This window comes from Panicum virgatum, chromosome 4N (genome assembly GCF_016808335.1).
Source record: "Panicum virgatum strain AP13 chromosome 4N, P.virgatum_v5, whole genome shotgun sequence".
NCBI lineage: Eukaryota > Viridiplantae > Streptophyta > Magnoliopsida > Poales > Poaceae > Panicum > Panicum virgatum.
The window spans coordinates 9,617,790-9,638,769 of record NC_053148.1 but is presented as its reverse complement, the minus strand read 5'-3'; the positions used below and the strand labels follow the sequence as shown (position 1 = coordinate 9,638,769).

Here is a 20,980-nt window from a genome sequence, read left to right as displayed (position 1 = left end):
CCGCTTCTAACAATATGGCGGAGTACGAGGCCCTCCTCAGTGGCCTCCGCATCATCGTCAAGCTCGGCGTCAAGCGCCTCGATGTGCGTGGCGACTCTCAACTCGTCTTCAACCAAGTGATGAAGGAATCTAGCTGCCATGACCCGAAGATGGAGGCATACTGCAAAGCAGTGCGCCGCCTCGAAGACAAGTTCGACGGCCTAGAACTCAATCACGTCCTGCGCAAGTACAACGAGGACGCCGACGAACTGGCCAAGATCGCTTCGGGGCGGACCACCGTCCCCCCGAATATCTTCGCCCACGACATCACCAAGCCCTCCGTTGAATTCACGGATCCGATGGAGACGGGCCCCTCGTCTGCCAGGCCCTCCGACGGGAACCCCCCGGCGGACGAGGCCGAGGCAATGGACCTTGACTTTGGGACCACCTCCGCGGACGAGGCCGAAGCAATGGAAGTTGACGAGGCCCCCACCTCGACAGATTGGCGCGTCCAGTACCTTGACTGGATAATTCGAGGGGTCTTACCCTCGAACCGTGCACAGGCGCGGTGCCTCACCAGGCGGGCCAAGTCCTTCATCCTAATCGACAACGTGCTATACAAGCGCAGTCCCTCGGGTGTTATGTAGCGATGCATCCCCGTCCCCGAGGGCAAGGAGCTGATCCGCGACATCCATGCCGGCATCTGCGGCCATAACGCATTTCGGCAAGGTTTCTAATGGCCCACCGCGGTCGCCGACGTCACCGACGTTGTGCGGACCTGCGAGGGTTGCCAATTCTACGCTCGAAAAACACACCTCCCCGCGCACGTTCTGCAAACAATTCCCATTACATGGCCTTTCGCTTTGTGGGGACTGGACCTCGTCGGTCCGCTGCAGAAGGCGCCCGGGGGCTTCACACACTTGCTGGTGGCAGTTGACAAATTCTCCAAGTGGATCGAGGCTCGACCCATCGGCAAGATCAAGTCCGAGCAAGCAGTTCTATTTTTCACCGACATCGTCTTCAGGTTCGGGATCCCGAACTCGATCATCACCGACAACGGCACCCAGTTCACAGGCAAGAAGTTCTTGGCGTTCTGCGACAGTTTCCACATACGTGTGGACTGGTCGGCTGTGGCGCATCCACAGACGAACGGGCAAGTGGAGCGTGCCAACGGCATGATCCTCCAAGGACTGAAGCCATGAATTTTCAACAAATTGAACAAATTTGGCCGGAGATGGCTCACGGAGCTACCCTCGGTCATTTGGAGCCTGAGGATGACACCAAGCAGAGCCACGGGCTTTACCCCATTCTTCCTCATCTATGGCGCCGAGGCCATACTCCCCACTGACTTGGAGTACGGGTCGCCAAGGCTCAAGGCATACCAAGAGCAACAAAACCAGCGAGCTCGCGAAGACTCGCTGGATCAAGTGGACGAGGCTCGAGATGTGGCACTCCTACACTCTGCACGCTACCAGCAGTCCCTACGAAGGTATCAAGCGCAGAGGGTCCGGCGCTGAGACCTCAGCAAAGGGGACTTAGTGCTCAGGCTACGTCAGGACAACAGGGGCCGCCACAAGCTCTCACCTCCATGGGAAGGACCCTACATAATCGCCGAGGTGCTCAAACCCGGCACGTACAAGCTGGCAAACGAAAACGGCGAAGTCCTCACCAATGCTTGGAACATACAACAGCTACGTCGCTTCTATCCTTAGCATTCCAAGCTATTTGTACATCATTTGTACTCGCACTTTAATTTTCCTGAAATAATAAAGAAGTACACATTACTTGTTTATTTTTGGGAACCTTCCGGACCCTCGAAGGCTCGGATGCGCACTAACACTGAGATACGCTCGGCTTTACCCTCGGCAAAGCCGAGCCTCCCTCGGGGGCTACTACGGGGGGAACCCCCGAAACGTCCCCAAAAAATCGCCAATGTTTTTCGAAATATTTTTGTCTCGCCTCTAAGCTTCTCGTATACTTGGAAAAAACGCACGCGAGGCGTAAGCAACTACGGTACGGGGCCGGCCGAGTCGTGGGGCCGCCTATGCCTCCGGGATACGGCACCCCCCTCACCACCCTACGCCTACATTGCTTATGAACGCGAGATTCCTCACAGACGTTTATCTATGTCGCATACGAGAACACGGAAATAAAGTAAAGAAACATAGGCTTGAACGCACAAGGCCTCAATGGGCCACACAGTTGATTTAATGAAAATAAATCTCTTATATTCATAAGATACGATTACAGAGTGCAAAGTACGATTACAGCAAACGCTAATCTATTACATGGGCTTCGAGGCCCAGATTTCCTACAGGCTACCATCCCCCCCTTGCGGGTCTTCGGTGGCGTCGAATTCAGCAATGGGAGGGATGTCGGCTTCGAGCTTCTCGGCGAGGATTGTGGCGAACTCGTCCACGGCTGCGTCAGCTTCGTCCATAATGGCCGACGAGGCGTCCGCATCAGCGTCATCGGGAACGACGTACCCCGACGACACCCTTTGGAGATCCATGAGGTAGTGTGTCGAGGCCACGGCGAGGGCTCGCAGGACCCCGAGGCGGAAGGTGCTCTTGGCATGTTCGGCAATCCGTCCGCCTAGCGCGCGCAAGCGGCTGATCGCCGAACTGCCCGAGACGGCACCCTCCCCCTCGAGCCCTTGGCACACACTCACGGCTGTCTGCTCCAACTCAGTGAATTCTGCCTGCACCGCCGTGAGTGCGGTGTGGACTGCTTCCTTCGCCGCGGACTCATCCGCCACCTTCTGCTTCAGCTCTGAGCAAAGGAAATCAACTTAAGCCACGAAAAGAAACAAACCAACGAAAACTCGAAGGTACTTATCCGTGATACTTTTCTGCGCCTCTTCCCTCTGGGCTCGGGCGGCCTCTTCGAGTGAGGACAAGGAATCTTCCTTCTCCTTAAGGGCGGTCCCCATGTTCTGGAGGGCCACCTCCTTCTCCTCGAGGGCCTCGCCCATTTCCCGGAGGGTCCCGGTGAGTGCGACCATGGCCACCTCCTTGGGGAGGAGCTCGGTCTTTTGCTGCTCGAGCGATGTCCCGAGGTGCTGTAGCTCGGCGCTCTGCGCCTCGGCTTCCCGAGCCTTCTCCTCGAGTGCCGTCCGGAGGCGTTGCAGCTCGGCAGCTTGCGCCTCGGCCTCCCGAGCCTTCTGCTCTGCCGCGGCCCTCTGGACATCCCGCTCACCGGTAACCCGCGCCAGATCCTCCTCCAGCGCCTGCTGACGCACTCCCAGATCCGCCATTCTCGTGTTGGCTTCGATGTTCTTGAGCACCAGCTCGGCGTTGTGCTGCCCGAGCTGGCTCATCTGGGAGTACATCTGGGTCATCTCGGCGCTCTTTTCGCGCGAGATTTCCCTCAGCCGCTGCAAATGGGAGGGAGTGGGTAAAAACATGTTAAGGACGAATCGAATCCGAGCAATTTTCAGGGGAAAGCATTTACCTGGCTGACCTGGTAATCCGCCCCCTGATGGAGCTGGAACGCGCAGTCGAGAGCTTGTAGGATCTCGCGGCCGACGCCAAACTGCGTGTTCCAGGCTTCCTCCTCCTCTTGCTCCTTGCGGAGGAACTCCGAGGGGAGCCCGGACGGGACGATCGCCCCGAGATGACGCCCCTCGGACATCCCCGCCTCGAGCACGTCCACGCTGGCTGACGCGAACTCGGCAATATGCACGGTGGCGCTAGCCGCAGCAGTGGGGTCGATGTCCATTGAGTCCCCGTACTCCTCGCTGCTGTCCGGCAGCTCCACCACCGCCGCCACGCTCCCTTGCGCTTTTGGCACCGGCACCACCGCGACGATACCCTCGTCCCGGGCCTCGGTGGGCTCCGAGATGAGGGCTCCTTCCACCCCCGGCGCCCCTTGCTCCGTCTCCTCCTCTGCGACACCCTCGACCTCAGCCCTAAGGGGCTCGAGGACGAGGGTCTCCTCCACATGGTCTGCGGGGTGCTCCTGTGCCCTCCCACCAGCTTCTCCCTCTGTAACCGGCCGGGCGGCGCTAGCCGCGCCGCCCCGGCTGGCCTCAACTTCAGTGACGGCCCGGGCGGCGCCGTCCACGCCGCCCTTGCCGGTCTCCTCGGCGTCGTCAGCCTAAGCGGCTGCTTTAGCACCGCTCTGGCAGGCGTCGCCCTCCTCTTCCTGTGCCCGAGCTTACTGGGCCGCCTGGGCCCCTCGAGCCATGGCCTCCGGTAGCTTCGCGGCCGCCGCCTCGAGGTCCACGGCAGGCAGGGGCTGCGGCACCGTGTGCGGTGTGCTACGCGCCCTGGTCTTGAGGGCCTTAGCTGGGGCAAGCTGCACCGCATCCTTGGCGACGGCCCCGGGGCTGGAAATCGAGGAACAAAGGTTGAGGACAACGGGATCGAAAAATCAATTAAACACGCAACAGAAACAAAATCCAAAGTTTACTTACCCGGATCGAGCACTCATGCTCTGCTTTCTCGTGGCGCTTCTTTGGGCCCGCAGCACCGCGCCGGCCCTCGAAGACTGTCCTGAGGGCTCCCCCCTGGTGTCGGCCTGGTGACTCGAGGCAGCCAGCATAGACGACTCCGCGCCTGCCGCAGCCTCGTCGCCGCGGATCAGCACCTGGGGCGCGGGCGTCTCCTCACCGGCTGCCGGAGGGGATGACTCCCGCTCCGTACCCTCGAGGAAGGGATTCGCCGATCACTCCGCCACGGCCCTCGTCTCTTCCGGCGCCGCCGGCGCCCCCTCGTCATCATCCCACTGGTAGGTCGGCGGGGGGCTCGCGCCCTCTGCCGCCCCGTCGCTCCCCAGAGCATGGTCCTTGGCATCCGAGGCCTCCTCCTCGTCCTCCCCCGAGGACTCGGGCGTGGCAGGCCGCGGCTTCCCCTCCGCGCGAGCAAAGCTTTCACGCCTTGTCGTGCTTCACTTTCCTCTTCCTCTTCCTCTCGACCTTTGCCTCCACCGCGTCCTTCTGCCTTTTCATCTTCTCCGCATGGAGGCGGTTGATTTGGCATTCTTCCGGGATCGGGGCTTCGAGGTGCCGCACCTCAACCCCTGCAAAGCATACCCGAGTCGGAGTCAGGAAAAGGGGCTACACAAGACACAGCAGGATTCGAAATCAAAACTTACTAGAGAAATGTACCCCGTCTCGGGACGCATCTTGATTCTCCAAAGATCCTCGGGATCGCGAGGGAACTCCGCCACCGCATACTTTGCCCTCCTGGTGGCGGTGGTGCGGGAAAGCAGCTTGTACGAAGTCCTCGAGCCTTCAACCTGGCTCCCGGGGGTGAGCTGGAAGATCGGCAGGGCCCTTTCCACGAGAGGGATCACTCTCTGCCGGTGGAAGTTTGCGATGACGGCCGCTGTCGTCAGCCCCTTCCTCACCAGATGCGCCAGCGCGTCGGTGAGGACTTCGAACTTGTCTTGTTGCGCTGGGGCGACACCCCCCAGTCCCACTTCGGTGGTCGCTCCCAGAAAACTCTGTTGGTGAACGCCGGGAGCGCGCCACGGTAGTTCCGAAGGTAGAACCACCCTCGGCTCCACCCGGCGTTATTCGTCGTCATCCTGCTCGGGATGTAGAGCTTCTTCCGGGAGTGGCGCACATGGAACATCAGGCCACCAGCTCGCGCAAATCACCTCGGTTGGCCCCGCGCGCTCTCGACGAAGAGTTCGCCGAGGAACAGGTGGATCCAGAGATCCCAGTGTACCTCTATCCCGAGGTACCCCTCGCAGACGGCGACGAAGACCGCCACCTACGAGATGGAATTGGGGCTGAAGTTGTGCAGCTCTGCTCCATAGTAGTCGCACAACGCCCGCATAAACCTACTGACGGGGACGCCGAAGCCTCGCTCGTGGAGGCACACGAAGCTCACGACGTAGCCTTGCGGGGGCTTCGGCTCGGTCTCGTCCGCGTTCGGGGAAATCCACGCCGGCGCCCCCGAGTCGGAGATCCGCGGCAGCAGCCGGTCGGCGACCAACTGCTCCAGAACCGCCACGGTGGCGGAGGACTTCCCCCACGGCAGTGGCTCCTGGATGTCTGACATCTCTGCGAGTCGAGGAGGGATGCGGGAGTGGAGGCTCCGAAATGGCTAAGGTGCTCTTTCTCTCTCTCTGCTTCCTCTTCCTCCTTCCGCTCTTGGCTGCAGGCTCAGGATGCAGGGGAGGCGGAGAAGGCGAAGTAGGATGAAGGCAGATGGCCAGGTGAGCCCAAACAACCCTCTCCTTTTCGTTTTTATTCACCACAACGGGCGGATCCGCAGCTGCAGCCCGAATCTACCGCATTGAATGCAATAGATTTCGCTGTCGCTGACGGCTGGGCCCCACGGCCGCGGAGTTTCATACGCGCGCACGAAGCAGTAACTGCGGCACGGTAACAGGCGGGCGCGGCGCGACTGTTGCGCTATCCCATCCGTCAGCCACCGCCCATGCCGCTTCGTCTGCCCGAGGCTGCCGCCTGAAAAGGCGCGCCCGCACCGCACCACATCGCACGAATCGGGCCACGTCGTCCACCACCAGCAGAAGACCCGCGCGCGTGACTCGCGACTCCGCGTCGTTCTCGAATCATGATGGAATATTCCCTCCCGGGTCTCTCTACCCTCGAAGGAATCGCATTCTGAGGCCTTACTGATCAGGGGTTCGAAGCCTGGCCCGTCGGGGGGTTCGACAGGCACCCCAGATCGCCAGAGTCAGGGACTACACAGATGTGCCGTACAAGCCACCCTCGAACGCGGAGTTCGAGACATCCTGCGCAGTGTTCAAGGCCAGTCGAGGGTGCCTAGAAGGGGGATCCCATCGAGGGAGAGCATCGAGCCCTCGGACCCTATCGAACGGGTCCGAGCCCTGCCTAGCGAACCCTCGCGAGTGCTTTATGTGACGTGTCCATGGACCACGAGCCGACCCCTATCGAATGGGGCACGGATGTCCGCTTGAACTACCCGCTATTAGCTCACCGAAGCAGCCATTGCTCGCGGCCCGGGCATGGGTAGCATGGTGCGCTTCACCCCTCCTCCCTGCGGAAGGGCGACGAGGGTCGTAATCAAAGTGGAGGGTTCCCCTGAACACCTTCACACGGGCCTGGGCTCGGGGGCTCCTCGCACACCACGGTTCCGATCGCACCCCCGAATAAGTCGACGATCGTCAACTACGAAGCTCCACGTGTGTAACCAAATCCTCCGCTATTTACGTGCGCTCTCCTGACGGTTAAGCTGAACGCCGGGTCGTTGTACCAGCACGGAGAATGCCGAGGGTGGCTGAAAGAGTGCCGTTGCCGGCTGAAAAAGACGCTGGACGACCATCCCGGTGAGGCAACCCAGTGGGACAACGTTTATAGCCCTTGGACGAGTACAAACACTCCTCCAAAGCCTCGGGGGCTACACCCGCGGGTGCGCTGACGCGCCCCCGCGAAGGAGACTTCACGCATATTCGAGGGATGTAACCCTCTGTACATCCCTATACCCTCGATCATCCTCCCCGAAAGGGAGAAAGGGAACTTTATTACTCAATGCAAATAAAGATTACAAAGGGTTACCGGCGCGAAGCCGTCGAAAAATACAAACACATTGCCACCTACGTGGCAATTTTCCCTATCTTGGGGAGAAGCGAGCGACGAAGAAAGGCACCGAGCCCCTGGCTGACGCAACGGCCAGGCTGCTAGGGATGCGAGGAACAGCCCCCAGGCTGCACGGGTCCAGCGGGATGCTTTCCTCGCAAGCTTTCTTCTAGCATCTCCTCCACCAAAGACTACGCGGGGGGTCGAGCTGGCGGACAGCACCCTCTGCACTGTCTCCCCGAGAGCAACCTTATTGCCGCGGGAGATGATGCGAAGAACAGCCACCAGACCTGGTGCCAGCACCACGGTCAGGCGTCTCCATCCCCCTTTAGGCTAGGGGACATCGCAGGAGCAGGACCCCATGGGCCCAATGCTCTTCTGCTGATCCTACTTAAGCTGAGGGATGGTGTGCACGCCCACTCCAGTCTTCCCCCACCGCTCGCAAGCATTCTTCTAGCACCAAAGCCTAAAAAAGCCAGGGCACCCCATCTGGGGGCCGGCCACGAAAGGCAAAGGAAAACATTAAGACTTGGGCAATGCTAGAAGACAGACTTGGGCCGGCCACGAAAGGCAAAGGAAAGAAAACCCCACGACCCCTATTTATAGCCACGCCGGGCACCAAGCTTCAAGCCTGTCGAAGAGTGGAGGCTTGGATCGCCCATGACGGCGCGGCACTCCACGAGCAAAGAATGCCCTCGGTCACCACGCCGAGATGCGACTAAACAAAATAAAGCAAAGCTGAGCCCTTGGACGCTAGGCGGTGCAGCATCGGCTCAGGCCGACTGCCCTCGAACGGCGCGCCGCCAGGCAACCAGGGAAGGCAGGGCCAAGGCCCTGAGTGCGGGACAGTGCAACGAAAGCGCCAGCTGCCGAGCAGTAGGCGCCGTCGTCACCCTAGCCCCACTCAGCGCGCGGACACGTCTTGTCCTTGAAACAAACAAACAAAGAGGCGCGCGCCTCGAAGTACTCCCCCCATGGGCGCACTACCCCGACCGGCGTGTTGTCACATCCGCCGGGCTGGCGCTCAGGCGCGTCTGGCGGGTGCGCGGCATTGACTGATCACGTCAAGGGGGAAATCGCCGAATCACCATTTGGCCGAATCCTTTGACTCGACCAAAGCCTCGGGGGCTACTGTCGGGTACCACGATTAGGGACACCCTAATCGGGGTACTAATATCGCTTTACAACCCAAAACACACGTTAAGGCAACCGGGCCCATGAAGGCCCGCAGCCTCCTTCCAACCTGGAAGAAAGCAAATGACTCAAAGAAGCCCAGCTTACGGCCCATTCGCACACCTCTTGGGCCAACAGGACGATCTCCACCTCGCTCGAGGGCTCCCCTCGGGACCCACGACCGCGCAACGCATCTCCGCCTCACTCGAGGGTAGCGAACCTACCCTCGAGCGGGTAAGTCATCTCTGCCTCACTCGAGGGTAGCGAATCTACCCTCGAGCGGGTAAGTCATCTCCGCCTCGCTCGAGGCCACCCCTCGGCACAAGGGACGAACGGCCCCGCCGCCCAACCGCTCGCCGTACGGAGGCATTGAATGCCCATCACTCTTTCCAGTGCTCAGGACAGGCGACGTCAGGCTGCCATTCCCACAGTAGCTGTGACAGGAGTCCCATCCATCACCTCCGTTCACTGCTCCGCCATCCCGGGCGCTGTGGAACCCACGACACGGGACAAGACGCGCTCAGCACAGTCCCCGTCACTATTCTGCTAACTCTGGCTGTCCGGACTCTACATCATCACACGTATGGCCCCGGGCCCACCTCCTGCTTAGGAGGAGGTCCGGTGTCGCCACGGGCCCCTCGAAGAGGGATGCCCATCACTTGCAGCCGGAGCCCCAGGCCCCCCTAGAGGGTTCCGGGACCTCCACGTACCTCCCGGACCTCCTTAGGACGCACATCGGTACTTTGTCCAGAAGGGTCCGGAACCGCCGCGTGCTTCGCCACCACTGGGGTACGCAGGACCCTGACCTGCTGGGCCCACGGAACGCCATATCTGGAGGCCCATACACCCTACAGTGACGACCACGCCGCCTGCAGGGGCTAGCAGGACGCCGGCGCGATCTACGCAAGACCAAGGACGATATCCAGGACGACTGCCACGCCTAACGCCATGCCCCACAGTGTACTTCCTACAGTATTCGGTCACTGTACCCCACTATTCGGGGGAAAACAACGACTTCCATGCCCTCACTCATGTGCGCCGCCCCTCCTTGTGACTATAAAAGGAGGAGGCGGGCTTCCTTTAGTCGGTCTATCTGTCTGTCTGTCTGGCTGGCTGGCTCTCTCTCTGAGGACGCTCAGACGCTTCTGGGCCTCAGCTACTGCGATCACCTACATTCACGACCATCGCCATACCCGACTCCCCTTCTAGCAGAGACCTGGGAGCTTCCCTCCCTCTCTCGCCTTGCTTGTATCCCCTACTACAAGCACATCGGGTGCAAGATAATACAGTGCCCTCGCACACCCCATTTGCTGGACGTACGGCCCCGCGGCCGGAACCAGGATAAACCGTGCGTTACTATGTTGTCTCTTGCATCATCATCTGGGACAAGGAAACACGCGGCATTGACTAGTTGGGATCCGGGCCCCTGGGTCGGGACACCGACACATAAAGATAACCATGTCTATGCCTGTAACCAATGTTCGTCTGCCCGTTACCATTGTTTTCACGTAGTGTACAGTCTTTTCAAGCATCAATTTATTAATAGGGATCCCTTGTTGATACTATTTACCTATTAGTAATTTTGAAGTAGCAGCAGCTATATACTCCCTCTATATCTTTTTAGATGTCGTTAGGACATAAAATTTTAGTTTATTTTAGTACAATTATGTGGTCTGAAACGACATCTAAAAAGATATGGAGGTAGTATTTGCTAAGGTGCATATGCTCTACTACTAATTTTAAGTAGTCTGTACCGGATAGCGAGGGATGCACCCACCCAAGGCCCATCTTCATCGCTGGCTGGAACGATGCACTCCCATATGTTGGATAATCTCGAGGCTAACTCTTTTAGCCCGAGTCTTAAGGGGTATGGTGGGCCCATTCGCGCCCTAATCAGGGGCCAAATCCACACGTTGGTTCCGTCCCCCGTTACACCACGCACAAAATAAAAGGGGAGGGATGGCACCTCCACAGAACCACCGTTTTTGTGGAGTTTAGCCCCAAAAACCCTACATTTCTGAGGAGAGCCTATCTCTAGCGTGTGGGAGTGACGGGAAGGCCGTCCCACTGCGCTTCACCGAGCCTCGGCGTCCACTACATCGACGCCGTCATGTCTTCATAAAGCGCCGCCAACTATGTGCCTGGTGAAGATCTACTCGTGTTCCTTCATGTTCCTGTATGTTCATGTATAGATCTAGGTGTTCTTAGTGCAAGGCTATAAGTTTCTCATGTTTTAAGTTAATGTAATCCTAACAATTGGTACCCAAAGCAAGTTAGTCTTGCCTAGAACCCTAGAGTTTAAGTGTTTTAATCATGTTTAATGCCTCGAGTAGATTCAAATTTTATAGATCTATGATTCCATTAAGACTAGATGCATCTCTGTTCATTAGATCTAATGATGAAATGGCGCAAAACCCATTGCAAGTCACCATATCAATTAATTAAGTTCAGATAGCATGAAAGAAGTAGGGGAATTAAATTGAAATCACGAAAATACTGAAGAAATTTAGTTCCCATTTACGAAAACAAATGGATCCGAAATAGCAAAATAGAGATGCATAAAGAAATAATTTTTACAAATCATGTTTTCTTCCACATGCACTGCAAACTCATGTGCGTGCAGCACTAGCTGCTCAAGCTGACCACTCACCACGCTTCCGCTGCGCACCCTGTCACCACCCAGCTACGCCTCTGCTGCACGGCAGCCCAGGCGCCAGGCCACCATCCCTGCAAGACCGCCGCTCGTGCACCACCAGCTAAGCCGCTCGGTGGCACCGCGCGCGGGTTTTGAATCACGTGTGCGCCGTCGAGTGGCCCGCCGAAGGTGCGGCTGCCGCCGGCCACCAGGTAGCCGCCGCCACTACCGTTCCCTTCATCCGAAAAATGAGGAGTTGAAATGATTTAGGGTTTGAGGAGCCGGCAGTCTGGATGGTTTTTATGCTTAGGGTTAGGTCGGCAGGAATATTTCTGTCCGTCCGATCAGATGAACGGCCAGAATGAAGGAGTGGGGGTGCTGGCTGTTAATGGGCCAACGGAGGGCTGTTTTGGGCCAATTTTGACTACAGGCTAGAACTGAGGTTGTCCAGCCTGTGGCTTCTTATTGTTTTTTCTATTTCATTTTAATGTATTCCTTTACGTATTTCCTTAAGTCTTGATGTGTAGTTCATATATTTATGTTATATTTAATGTATTTCGATATATTTGGTGGTTCTATGATTTATTTAAGCTGTCGAAATTATAATAATGATTATAAGTAATGTTTACATGATTATGAGTTTTATTCCGCTGCGTATGTTTTGTTGCTAATTAAAATGGAACCAACGGGAAATTTTAATTAGTATTTTCTCATGCAATTCTAATTCTGCAATTATGTTGATTCATATTTATAATTCTGGCCAAAGTTGTTTTATAAATATGAGTCCTTTTATTTCTGATGTATTCTAATTCATTTTTACCCAACGGTGATATGTTTTAGAACTGCGTGTCATTATTCATACCAACATATGTTAATTTCATGCAAAATATGTTATCCCTGTTTACTGATGAAATAATGAATATTTTTTCAGCGAGCACAATCACTGCTCAAATCGGTTCGATTGAACCACTGACGGGCTCTAACTTCCCAAGCTGGAAGAGCAGCCTACTGATCGTACTCGGCATGAATGATCTTGATTATGCGCTAAGGGTTGAAGAACTCAAGGCACCTGAGGCCGGGGCAGAAGATTATGAGGCACTAAGGTCACATACCTTGCAAATTCTGAAAAGTGGGAGTGGTCTAACCGTCTCTCTGGACAGATCATGAAGAATTCCATCTCTGAGGGCATTAGGAGAGCAATCCCTGATAATGAAAATGCAAAGAGTTACTTGGAATCTGTGGAGGAGCACTATAAAGGAACCTCAAAGTTTTATGCTGCTACACTCATGCAAAAGCTCCATAATGCCAGGTATGATTTAAGCAAGGGAAGTGTAAGGGAGCACATTATGCAAATCATTGATGCGGGCACACAGCTAAAGAAAATGAAGGCTGGAATGGATGATGACTTCCTTGTTCATTACGTTCTGGCATCTCTACCTCATGAATTTGAGGCATTCAAGTGCAACTATCGCACCACGAAGGAAAAGTGGAGCATTAGTGATCTGATTGCCATGTGTGTCCAGGAGGAGGAAAGGATTAATGCTGAGAGAAGAGATGTGGTCAACCAAGTTGGCTCCTTTTCCAAGAAGAATCAAGGAGGTAATAGAGGCAGGAAGAGGAACAACACTTATGCTCCGTACAAGAAGCCACAACAGAGTTCCCGTCCTGCCTGGAATGCCTATAATCGCCCTCCTCAGCACTCCCGTGGTGCCTCAGGATCTGCCTCAGGACCATCTTCTGGTGAGAAGGACGAAGGGTGCCATTTCTGTAAGCAGGAAGGACATTACAGGGATGACTGCCCAGGTTGGCTGAAATGGCTAGCCAAGCGCGGTAATGATATAATTACTTTTGTTGATGAATCTATTTATGTTGATCTCCCTGCAAATACATGGTGTATTGTATCAGGTGTCACTGTGCATGTTACAAATTCATTACAGGGATACCGTACATCAGTAAGGCTGACAGGAAGGGAAAGAAGCCTTCGAGTGGCTAATGGTGTTGAAGTCGGCGTTGAAGCTATAGGACTAGTTCCTTTAGTTTTAAATAATGGTTTTGTAATTGAACTTAAGAATGTTTTTTATGTTCCCTCTGTCAAGCGAAATTTAATTTCTGTTACCTTATTAGATAATGATGGATATTCATGCAATTTTGGTGATGGGAAATGTTTGATTTTGTTTAATAATAATGTTGTGGGTCATGCCTTCCGACATGACAAGCTGTATGTATTATCCCTGAATGAATCATCTGAATTTAATGTTTGTAATGTAAGTAAAAAGCATAAGAGTATTAATGAGACGTCCTCGAAATTGTGGTACTGTCGTTTAGGCCATATTTCGAGGGGGAGGATTGAACGTCTAATTAAAGAACAAATACTCGAACCGCTAGACTTTAGCGATGCAGATGAACATTGTCTAGATTATATTAAAGGAAAATATGTTAAGCATGTAAAGAAGGGTGCTAATCGTAGCACGGGTCCTTTGAAATTATTCACACTGACATATGCAGTCCTTTTCCCATAATGTTCATTGATGGTTTTGACTCATTCATTACATTTACTGATGATTATTCACGCTACGGATATATTTATCCCATTAAAGAGCGATCTGAAGCACTAGACAAATTCAAGATATTTAAAGCTGAGGTAGAAAATCAGCATGACTTAAAGATTAAAATAGTACGCTCAGATCGTGGGGGAGAATACTACGGCAGACACACTACTTTTGGGCATGTTCCTGGTCCTTTTGCCAGGTTCCTCCAAGAAAATGGGATAGTTGCTCAGTATTCAATGCCTGGCAACCCCCCGCAAAATGGAGTAGCAGAAAGAAAAAATCACACACTTATGGACATGGTGCGAAGCATGATGAGCCACTCCACTTTGCCTGTAAAGTTGTGGATGGAAGCATTAAAGACAGCTGTACATATCCTAAATCGGGTCCCCAGTAAATCAGTACCGAAAACACCTTATGAATTATGGACTGGGAGGAAACCGAGCATGAATTATTTTCATGTGTGGGGTTGTCAAGCTGAAGCGAAATTATTTAATCCACAGCTTGGGAAATTGGATCCAAAGATTGTAAGTTGTCATTTTATTGGATATCCACAAAGATCTAAAGGGTACAGATTTTACTGTCCAGATCGTACCACTAAGTTCTTTGAAACAAGACACGCTGTGTTCTTGGAAAATGATGGAATCAGTGGGAATTTGGAGCCCAGAAAAATTGATCTCGAGGAGAAGCGTGTCTATGTCGCTACACCGCCGATCCCACAGACTAATTTTTCAGTGCCCCAGATGGATGTGGCCCTGGCTGCCCCAGCGAATGCAATGCCTATTGCTCCGCTAGTGGACTCTGTGGCCACGCCAAATGTTGAGATTTCAGAAGAAAATGTTGTCCCTGCTAATGATAATGAGCCTCAACAAGCCCCTGATGAGACGGCTGTTGAACCAGTCCGGAGATCGCAAAGAGAAAGGAGATCTGCCATCCCACAAGATTATGAGGTTTATATGAATGAAGATGCGAATGACATTGGGAAGGCAGACGATCCCAGTTCATATAAAGAGGCCATGAAGGATGAAAATTCGTCCAAATGGTTTGACGCAATGAAGGATGAAATAAAGTCTATGGATATCAATAAAGTATGGGACCTAGTAGAAATTCCTAATGGAGCTAAAACGGTAGGCTGCAAATGGGTCTACAAAACCAAACGTGACTCCAAAGGAAATGTCGAAAGGTATAAAGCAAGACTTGTGGCGAAAGGCTTTACGCAAAGAGAAGGAATTGATTATAATGAAACCTTTTCGCCTGTCTCGACTAAAGATTCATTTAGAATAATTATGGCACTTACAGCACATTATGATTTAGAGTTACATCAGATGGATGTGAAAACTGCATTCCTAAATGGAGATTTGGAGGAAAATGTATACATGACTCAACCAGAAGGTTTTGTTGTGGAAGGCAAAGAACATTTGGGGTGCAAATTAAAGAAATCCATATATGGCCTGAAATAGGCATCTAGACAATGGTACTTAAAATTTGATGAAGTCATAAGGAGATTCGGATTTAAAGAAAATGCAGTTGATAACTGTATTTATGTTAAGTTCAAGGGGAGTAAGTTTACTATCCTTGTTCTTTATGTTGATGATATCTTGTTAGCAAGCAATGATATTAATATGCTGCTTGAGACTAAGAGATTTCTATCGTCAAATTTTGACATGAAGGATCTTGGTGAAGCCTCTTATGTACTTGGTATTGAAATTCATCGAGATCGGTCCAAAGGAACTTTAGGATTATCTCAAAAGGCATACATTGACAGAGTGCTAAAGAGATATAATATGCACAAGTGCTCTGCCACGCCTGCTCCTGTCATAAAGGGTGAGAAATTTGGAAAATTTTAGAGTCCAAAGACACAATATGAGGTCGATCAAATGAAGGCTGTGCCTTATGCTTCAGCTGTCGGAAGCATAATGTATGCTCAAGTATGTACCCACCTTGATTTGGCTTATGTTACCGAAGTATTAGGCAGATATCAAAAGAATCCAGGATTGGACCACTGGAAGGCTATTAAGAAAGTACTGCGCTATTTGCAAGGTACTAAAAACTACATGCTTACTTATGGAAAGTCTGATAACCTTGTAGTTGTCGGCTATTCTGATGCTGATTTTGGGGGGTGTGTTGATGATAAGAAATCCACGTCAGGTTATATCTTCACCCTTGCAGGAGGAGCTATATCGTGAAAAAGCTCCAAACAGTCAGTCACTGCATCGTCGACAATGCAGGCTGAATATGTGGCATGTTTTGAAGCTACCGGGCAGGCTGTATGGCTAAAGAATTTTATTCCGAGATTAAGAGTGGTTGACATCATCTCATAACCACTGCTGTTGTACTGCAACAATCAACCCGCAGTGTTCTATTCGAGTAACAACAAGTCTAGTGTTTCTGCCAAACACATCGACATTAAGTATAATGTTGTGAAAGATAGAGTCTAGGATCAAACAATTAAGATTGAGCACATCGGTACCGAATTTATGCTTGCGGATCCACTTACTAAAGGCTTACCACCCAATAATTTTCGTAATCATGTAGCCGGCATGGGTTTACTGGAAAGCCTTTGATTCTGGACAAAGAGGACCATCTATGGAACCAACTCCCATAAAGTTTTATGGAATTATCCGATCAATTTGGAATGATGCCCTATGGGTAATGAGGTCCAGTAGTTCTGTTGACTGATTATTGTGACACATTGCCCTAGTGCTGAGTTTCATTTTTGAAAGGGCTTATGAAGATCAGCCTCAAGATTAACGGGAGAATGTTGGATAATCTCGAGGCTAACTCCTTTAGCCCGAGTCTTAAGGGGTATGGTGGGCCCATTCGCGCCCTGATCGGGGGCCAAATCCACACGTTGGTTCGGTCCCCATTACACCACGCGCAAAATAAAAGGGGAGGGACGGCACCTCCACAGAACCACCGTTTCTGTGGAGTTTAGCCCCCAAAACCCTACATTTATGAGGAGAGCCGATCTCTAGCGTGTGGGAGTGACGGGAAGGCCGTCCCACTGCGTTTCACCGAGCCTCGGCGTCCACTACATCGACGCCGTCATGTCTTCATCAAGCGCCGCCAACTATGTGCCTAGTGAAGATCTACTTGTGTTCCTTCATGTTCCTGTATGTTCATGTATAGATCTAGGTGTTCTTAGTGCAAGGCTATAAGTTTCTCATGTTTTAAGTTAATGTAATCCTAACAATACTCCACTGTTGCACTTGAACCCAGACCCAAATCCAATCATCCATACCCGGTCACCCTTGCGCATTCGGCGCTTGGCCTCTACGTATGCCAGTTCGTACCACAGAGAGCTGCTGGATGTGTTGCCGAATCGATGAAGCGTCATCCTGGATGGCTCAACATGCTCATCTGACAGGCACAGGCTGCGTTGGATCCCATCGGTCACCGCACGCCCACCTGCATGGACGCAGATGTGCTCGAATCCTGCGAGCAGGTTAGGCGTGCGCAACTTCTCCCTCATTCTGAAAAGTTTCTGCGTCGCCAAGGACAGTGCGAACCGCAGCTTCTCCGAGACCGGGAGGATGAGCGGCGCGACCGTGGTGATGTTGGTTCTGAATGTGTTGGAAGCAACGCCTACGAGGTCGGTGGAGAGGTTGACCCCTGTGTTCCCCTTGTCGTCCTCCTCCTGGTAGATGCATCGGTAGGATTTGTCGTCGTCGTCGTCGCCTGCGGTGAGTGTCCGCACGATGTGCTTGAGTCTGAACCGGGCCTTCGCCGGCGACGTCGACAGCAGCACGGCGGCGCCGCCCATCCGGAACAAGCAGAACGGGAGCAGCATGGCTCTCTCGTTCCCATGGTAGTAGAGTGGCGTGAGGGTTTCCGTAGACACGACCAGCGCCAGCGCACCTTGGGGCATGGCGGCCTCGGTTGAGGGCTTGGGTTCGATCGGTGAGATCGTCACTAGGCCTGCCTCTTGCCATCACAACGATAGCTGCAATCGCCACAAGCAGCAGAAGGCAGGCCCAACCCAGAAACTAGATGGTAGTTTCCATAGATGCCACCTCGTCAAGACACTATCTTTAAAAACTGAGTGCTCCAATGCATAGTTTCTACACTAGTTTGTATAGAAAGAAAAATTTAATGACCTCATTCATTGATCAGAAACATAGATTGATTATATGTGGCAAACTCTTGTGTAGCCTTCCTGCTGCCATATCTTATGTAGCCAGGAGACGTTGCAAACCAAAGCCAAGGACCCGTCAAAGAAACAGTATCATCACCAACGCTTGAACCACCGGCCGGAGTAGTAGGGAGAAGCGGCGGCAGCACCATCGCTGGCTCTCCTGGAACTCGAACTCCATGAGGTCATCCTTGAATTCTATTGCTGTATGCCTACCTTCACCAATCGATCCATTTTCTATGTGGCTCTCTTGGAGATGGTCCAAGGATTGATTTGGTTGGTCTAGGTCAAGGGACCGTAGCTTCATGGCAGCATGAGATGTGGGGAAGATGGAATTGCAGTCTTCTAGCTGCGAGATTGGAGACGCAAAGGCTTTGCGCGGAATATTTGCAAGAGAAATTTAGCTCGGAGCGCAGCAATTGCGGGTGTGTGCTCGGGAGATTGAGGAGGGGCGGCAGGGAGCTCGGGGCGGCGTCGCGCGCCTGCGAGATTGTGGAAGGGCGGGCAGCGCGCGAGAGGGATCCTGAGGCATGGCTCAAGCGAGGCACGCGCGGGAGGGAGGGCCGCGGAACGGGATGGGTGCGCTCGCGGCGGCGCCGAGGCTCGCGCACCGGATCCGGAGGGGAGGGGGAGAAACGAGGAAGGAAACGACTCTGCTTGTCCAACGCGATTTCGGCGGTGTCTATTGCCTTTGGAGCGCGAGTCGACTCGGTTTCTTTCCTGAGAAACGATTTTCTCCTCTTTCTTCATTTAATTGACTGCCATGTCATCAAATTGCTGATGCGGTGCTGACGTGGCCATATATTTAATGCTAAGGAAACTGGTGGGCTCATGCCTGGATCGGCGTGGTTACGGTGCATGGGAAGTAACGCCGTGTGGAGGGTGAGAGTGGGCCGGGGGTCGAGCGAGGAACTGGCCAGTGGCCGCGGCCGGAGTGCGGGAGGATTTAAGGTGGCCGAACGAACAACGTACAGTTTGCATGCTTTGTGCAAGTGGCTGAATTGAAGCTACTCGCCAACCATCCTAATGAACTCTTCTTCTTCTTCTTTTGCGAGGGCCTAATGAATTCTTCTTAGGCTAATCCCAGTACAAAATTTCAATACACGATTATCAAAAGTGATATATCATCAAAAAGCCTTTGAAACTAAGGATGAAATAGGACCTTCCAATACATAGTTTCATTTCACGATTTCATAGACGAACCATTGCATTCAATTACTATAAACATGATTGGTTGAAATCAGATGAAATGAAATCCTCTAGCCCCCAATGCTAGTTTCATCAAGTTTCATAGTCTTGGAAACAGTGTAACCCAAGTTTCATCTAGATGAAACTCATTTCTTCTCTCTCTTCATAAATTTCTTATCATGTCATCATTTTTACCTATGTGGCACCTCATTTAATGTGCATGAAACCTCTATAAAATTTGCACTGGGACCGGCTTTATTACTATTTTTTTCATGTTCGTACCAGTGGAGTGCACTAATTAATGGGGTGTTCCCGTACGCATGGCCCACTGATAACTTCATTGTTTTCTTACGATTAATTCACGTGCATGCAATGCCATGTGTTTTAGTTTGTAGACAGCCTGCTGCCAGATGGGTTAATGGATGCTGGTACGCGACTAGTACGTACACTGTTCTGCTGTAGATTCCAACTTCGAATTTTCCAGTACTGGATTCGATCAAACATAAAAGGATTCAGAACGGAAAAGCATTCACTTTGCCAATTCAAATGTCTGCAAGTGTTTACCGCGACAGGCGAAGACTATCAACTTACCTCTTGCTCGGCGGCTCAATGCAACCCCCAGCTAGCCCCAGCACCCAGCGGGCTCGCTCGCACCGCCGCCGGTTGAGCAGCAGCGCCCCACAGCGTACTCCTACGATGCTATCTGCAAAGGAACTCCATATGGACAAGACGGAGTTATAGTTAAGACGTCACGTCAACCACTGTATGCCTCTCCCTTCACTCGCCCACACGACTCGCAGACTTGTCATCTTCCATGCTGCCACTGGCGGACCCCGGCCACCTGGGGCACTGGCCCGGGCTCACCTAGCTAGCAGTAGCATCTGCACACAACCTCTGTGCAAACGAATACTCCCTCCATATCACTTTTAGATGTCGTTTTGGACATGATTTACAATACCAAGGCATGATTAATTAGAAGGTAGTATTCCCTGTCTGCCCATATTAAATTGCCTCTTCTACCTACTTTGATCATAAATTCGTTCTGATCTGAATGGCTAGAGTGGACTGCCCCGATGTAGGAGGCCGCCGGTTCGATTCCTTCAGCCACTATTTTTGCTGCGCATGGAGATTTGCTTGGCACAGGAATTTTTTATTCGCATGCACAAGGCTGGTGACCAGCTTGGGCAGGCGAGCAGCCGGAGCCGAGGAGGCGAGCAGCATGCATGGCTTCATTTCCCCATGCGCTTTTTCTTTCCGAGGGCGGCGACAGAGCTTCGTTCCCAGCAGGATGTGCTTCGCTGGTAGGGGTAAAGTCGTCCAACGGCATCTCGAAAGAGTAGAACGACTTCTATTTCTACCAATCTATCAACAGCCTAAAACGACATGTAAAACTGATATGGAGGGAGTACGATGAACATAGGCTTAGAATAAATAGCTAGCTATGCACATAACAAATATGCATTAATCTAAGTATCGACACGCACAACTATTGTGGTCCGGGCTCCAAAAATTTTCTGGGTCTGCTGCTGCATGCTGTGATGGGAACGAAAACGAATGGGATTCGCAGTGAAATCAGATTCAAATAGTATCTTTTAGCATATTTTCACTCAAATATGAAAGGGAGTTCGGATATTCTCGAATACACATGCAAAATATATAGCTCGGATACGGATTCGCATTTTGATATTTACTCGATTTAGAAGATAGCATTTAGTTATTTTCTTTATTGATAGTTTTAGAACGACAAAATTATTATACAGGTAAAAACTAAAATATGAGATAAAGATCGCTGAACATAACATATTTATCAA

At 52.4% G+C, this 20,980-nt stretch overlaps 1 protein-coding gene and 1 pseudogene across 1 annotated transcript; one reads left to right on the top strand and one right to left on the bottom strand.

Moving 5' to 3' along the window:
* Window positions 1-18,849, bottom strand: part of LOC120669100 — a 68,988-nt pseudogene extending 50,139 nt beyond the window's left edge.
* LOC120671499 lies at window positions 12,240-13,519 on the top strand. The gene is made up of 2 exons (XM_039951852.1): window positions 12,240-13,133; window positions 13,241-13,519. Exons 1-2 carry the CDS (start codon window positions 12,467-12,469, stop codon window positions 13,294-13,296), a joined length of 723 nt encoding a protein of 240 aa, XP_039807786.1. The 5' UTR covers window positions 12,240-12,466; the 3' UTR covers window positions 13,297-13,519.
* Window positions 18,850-20,980: the final 2,131 nt, after the last annotated feature.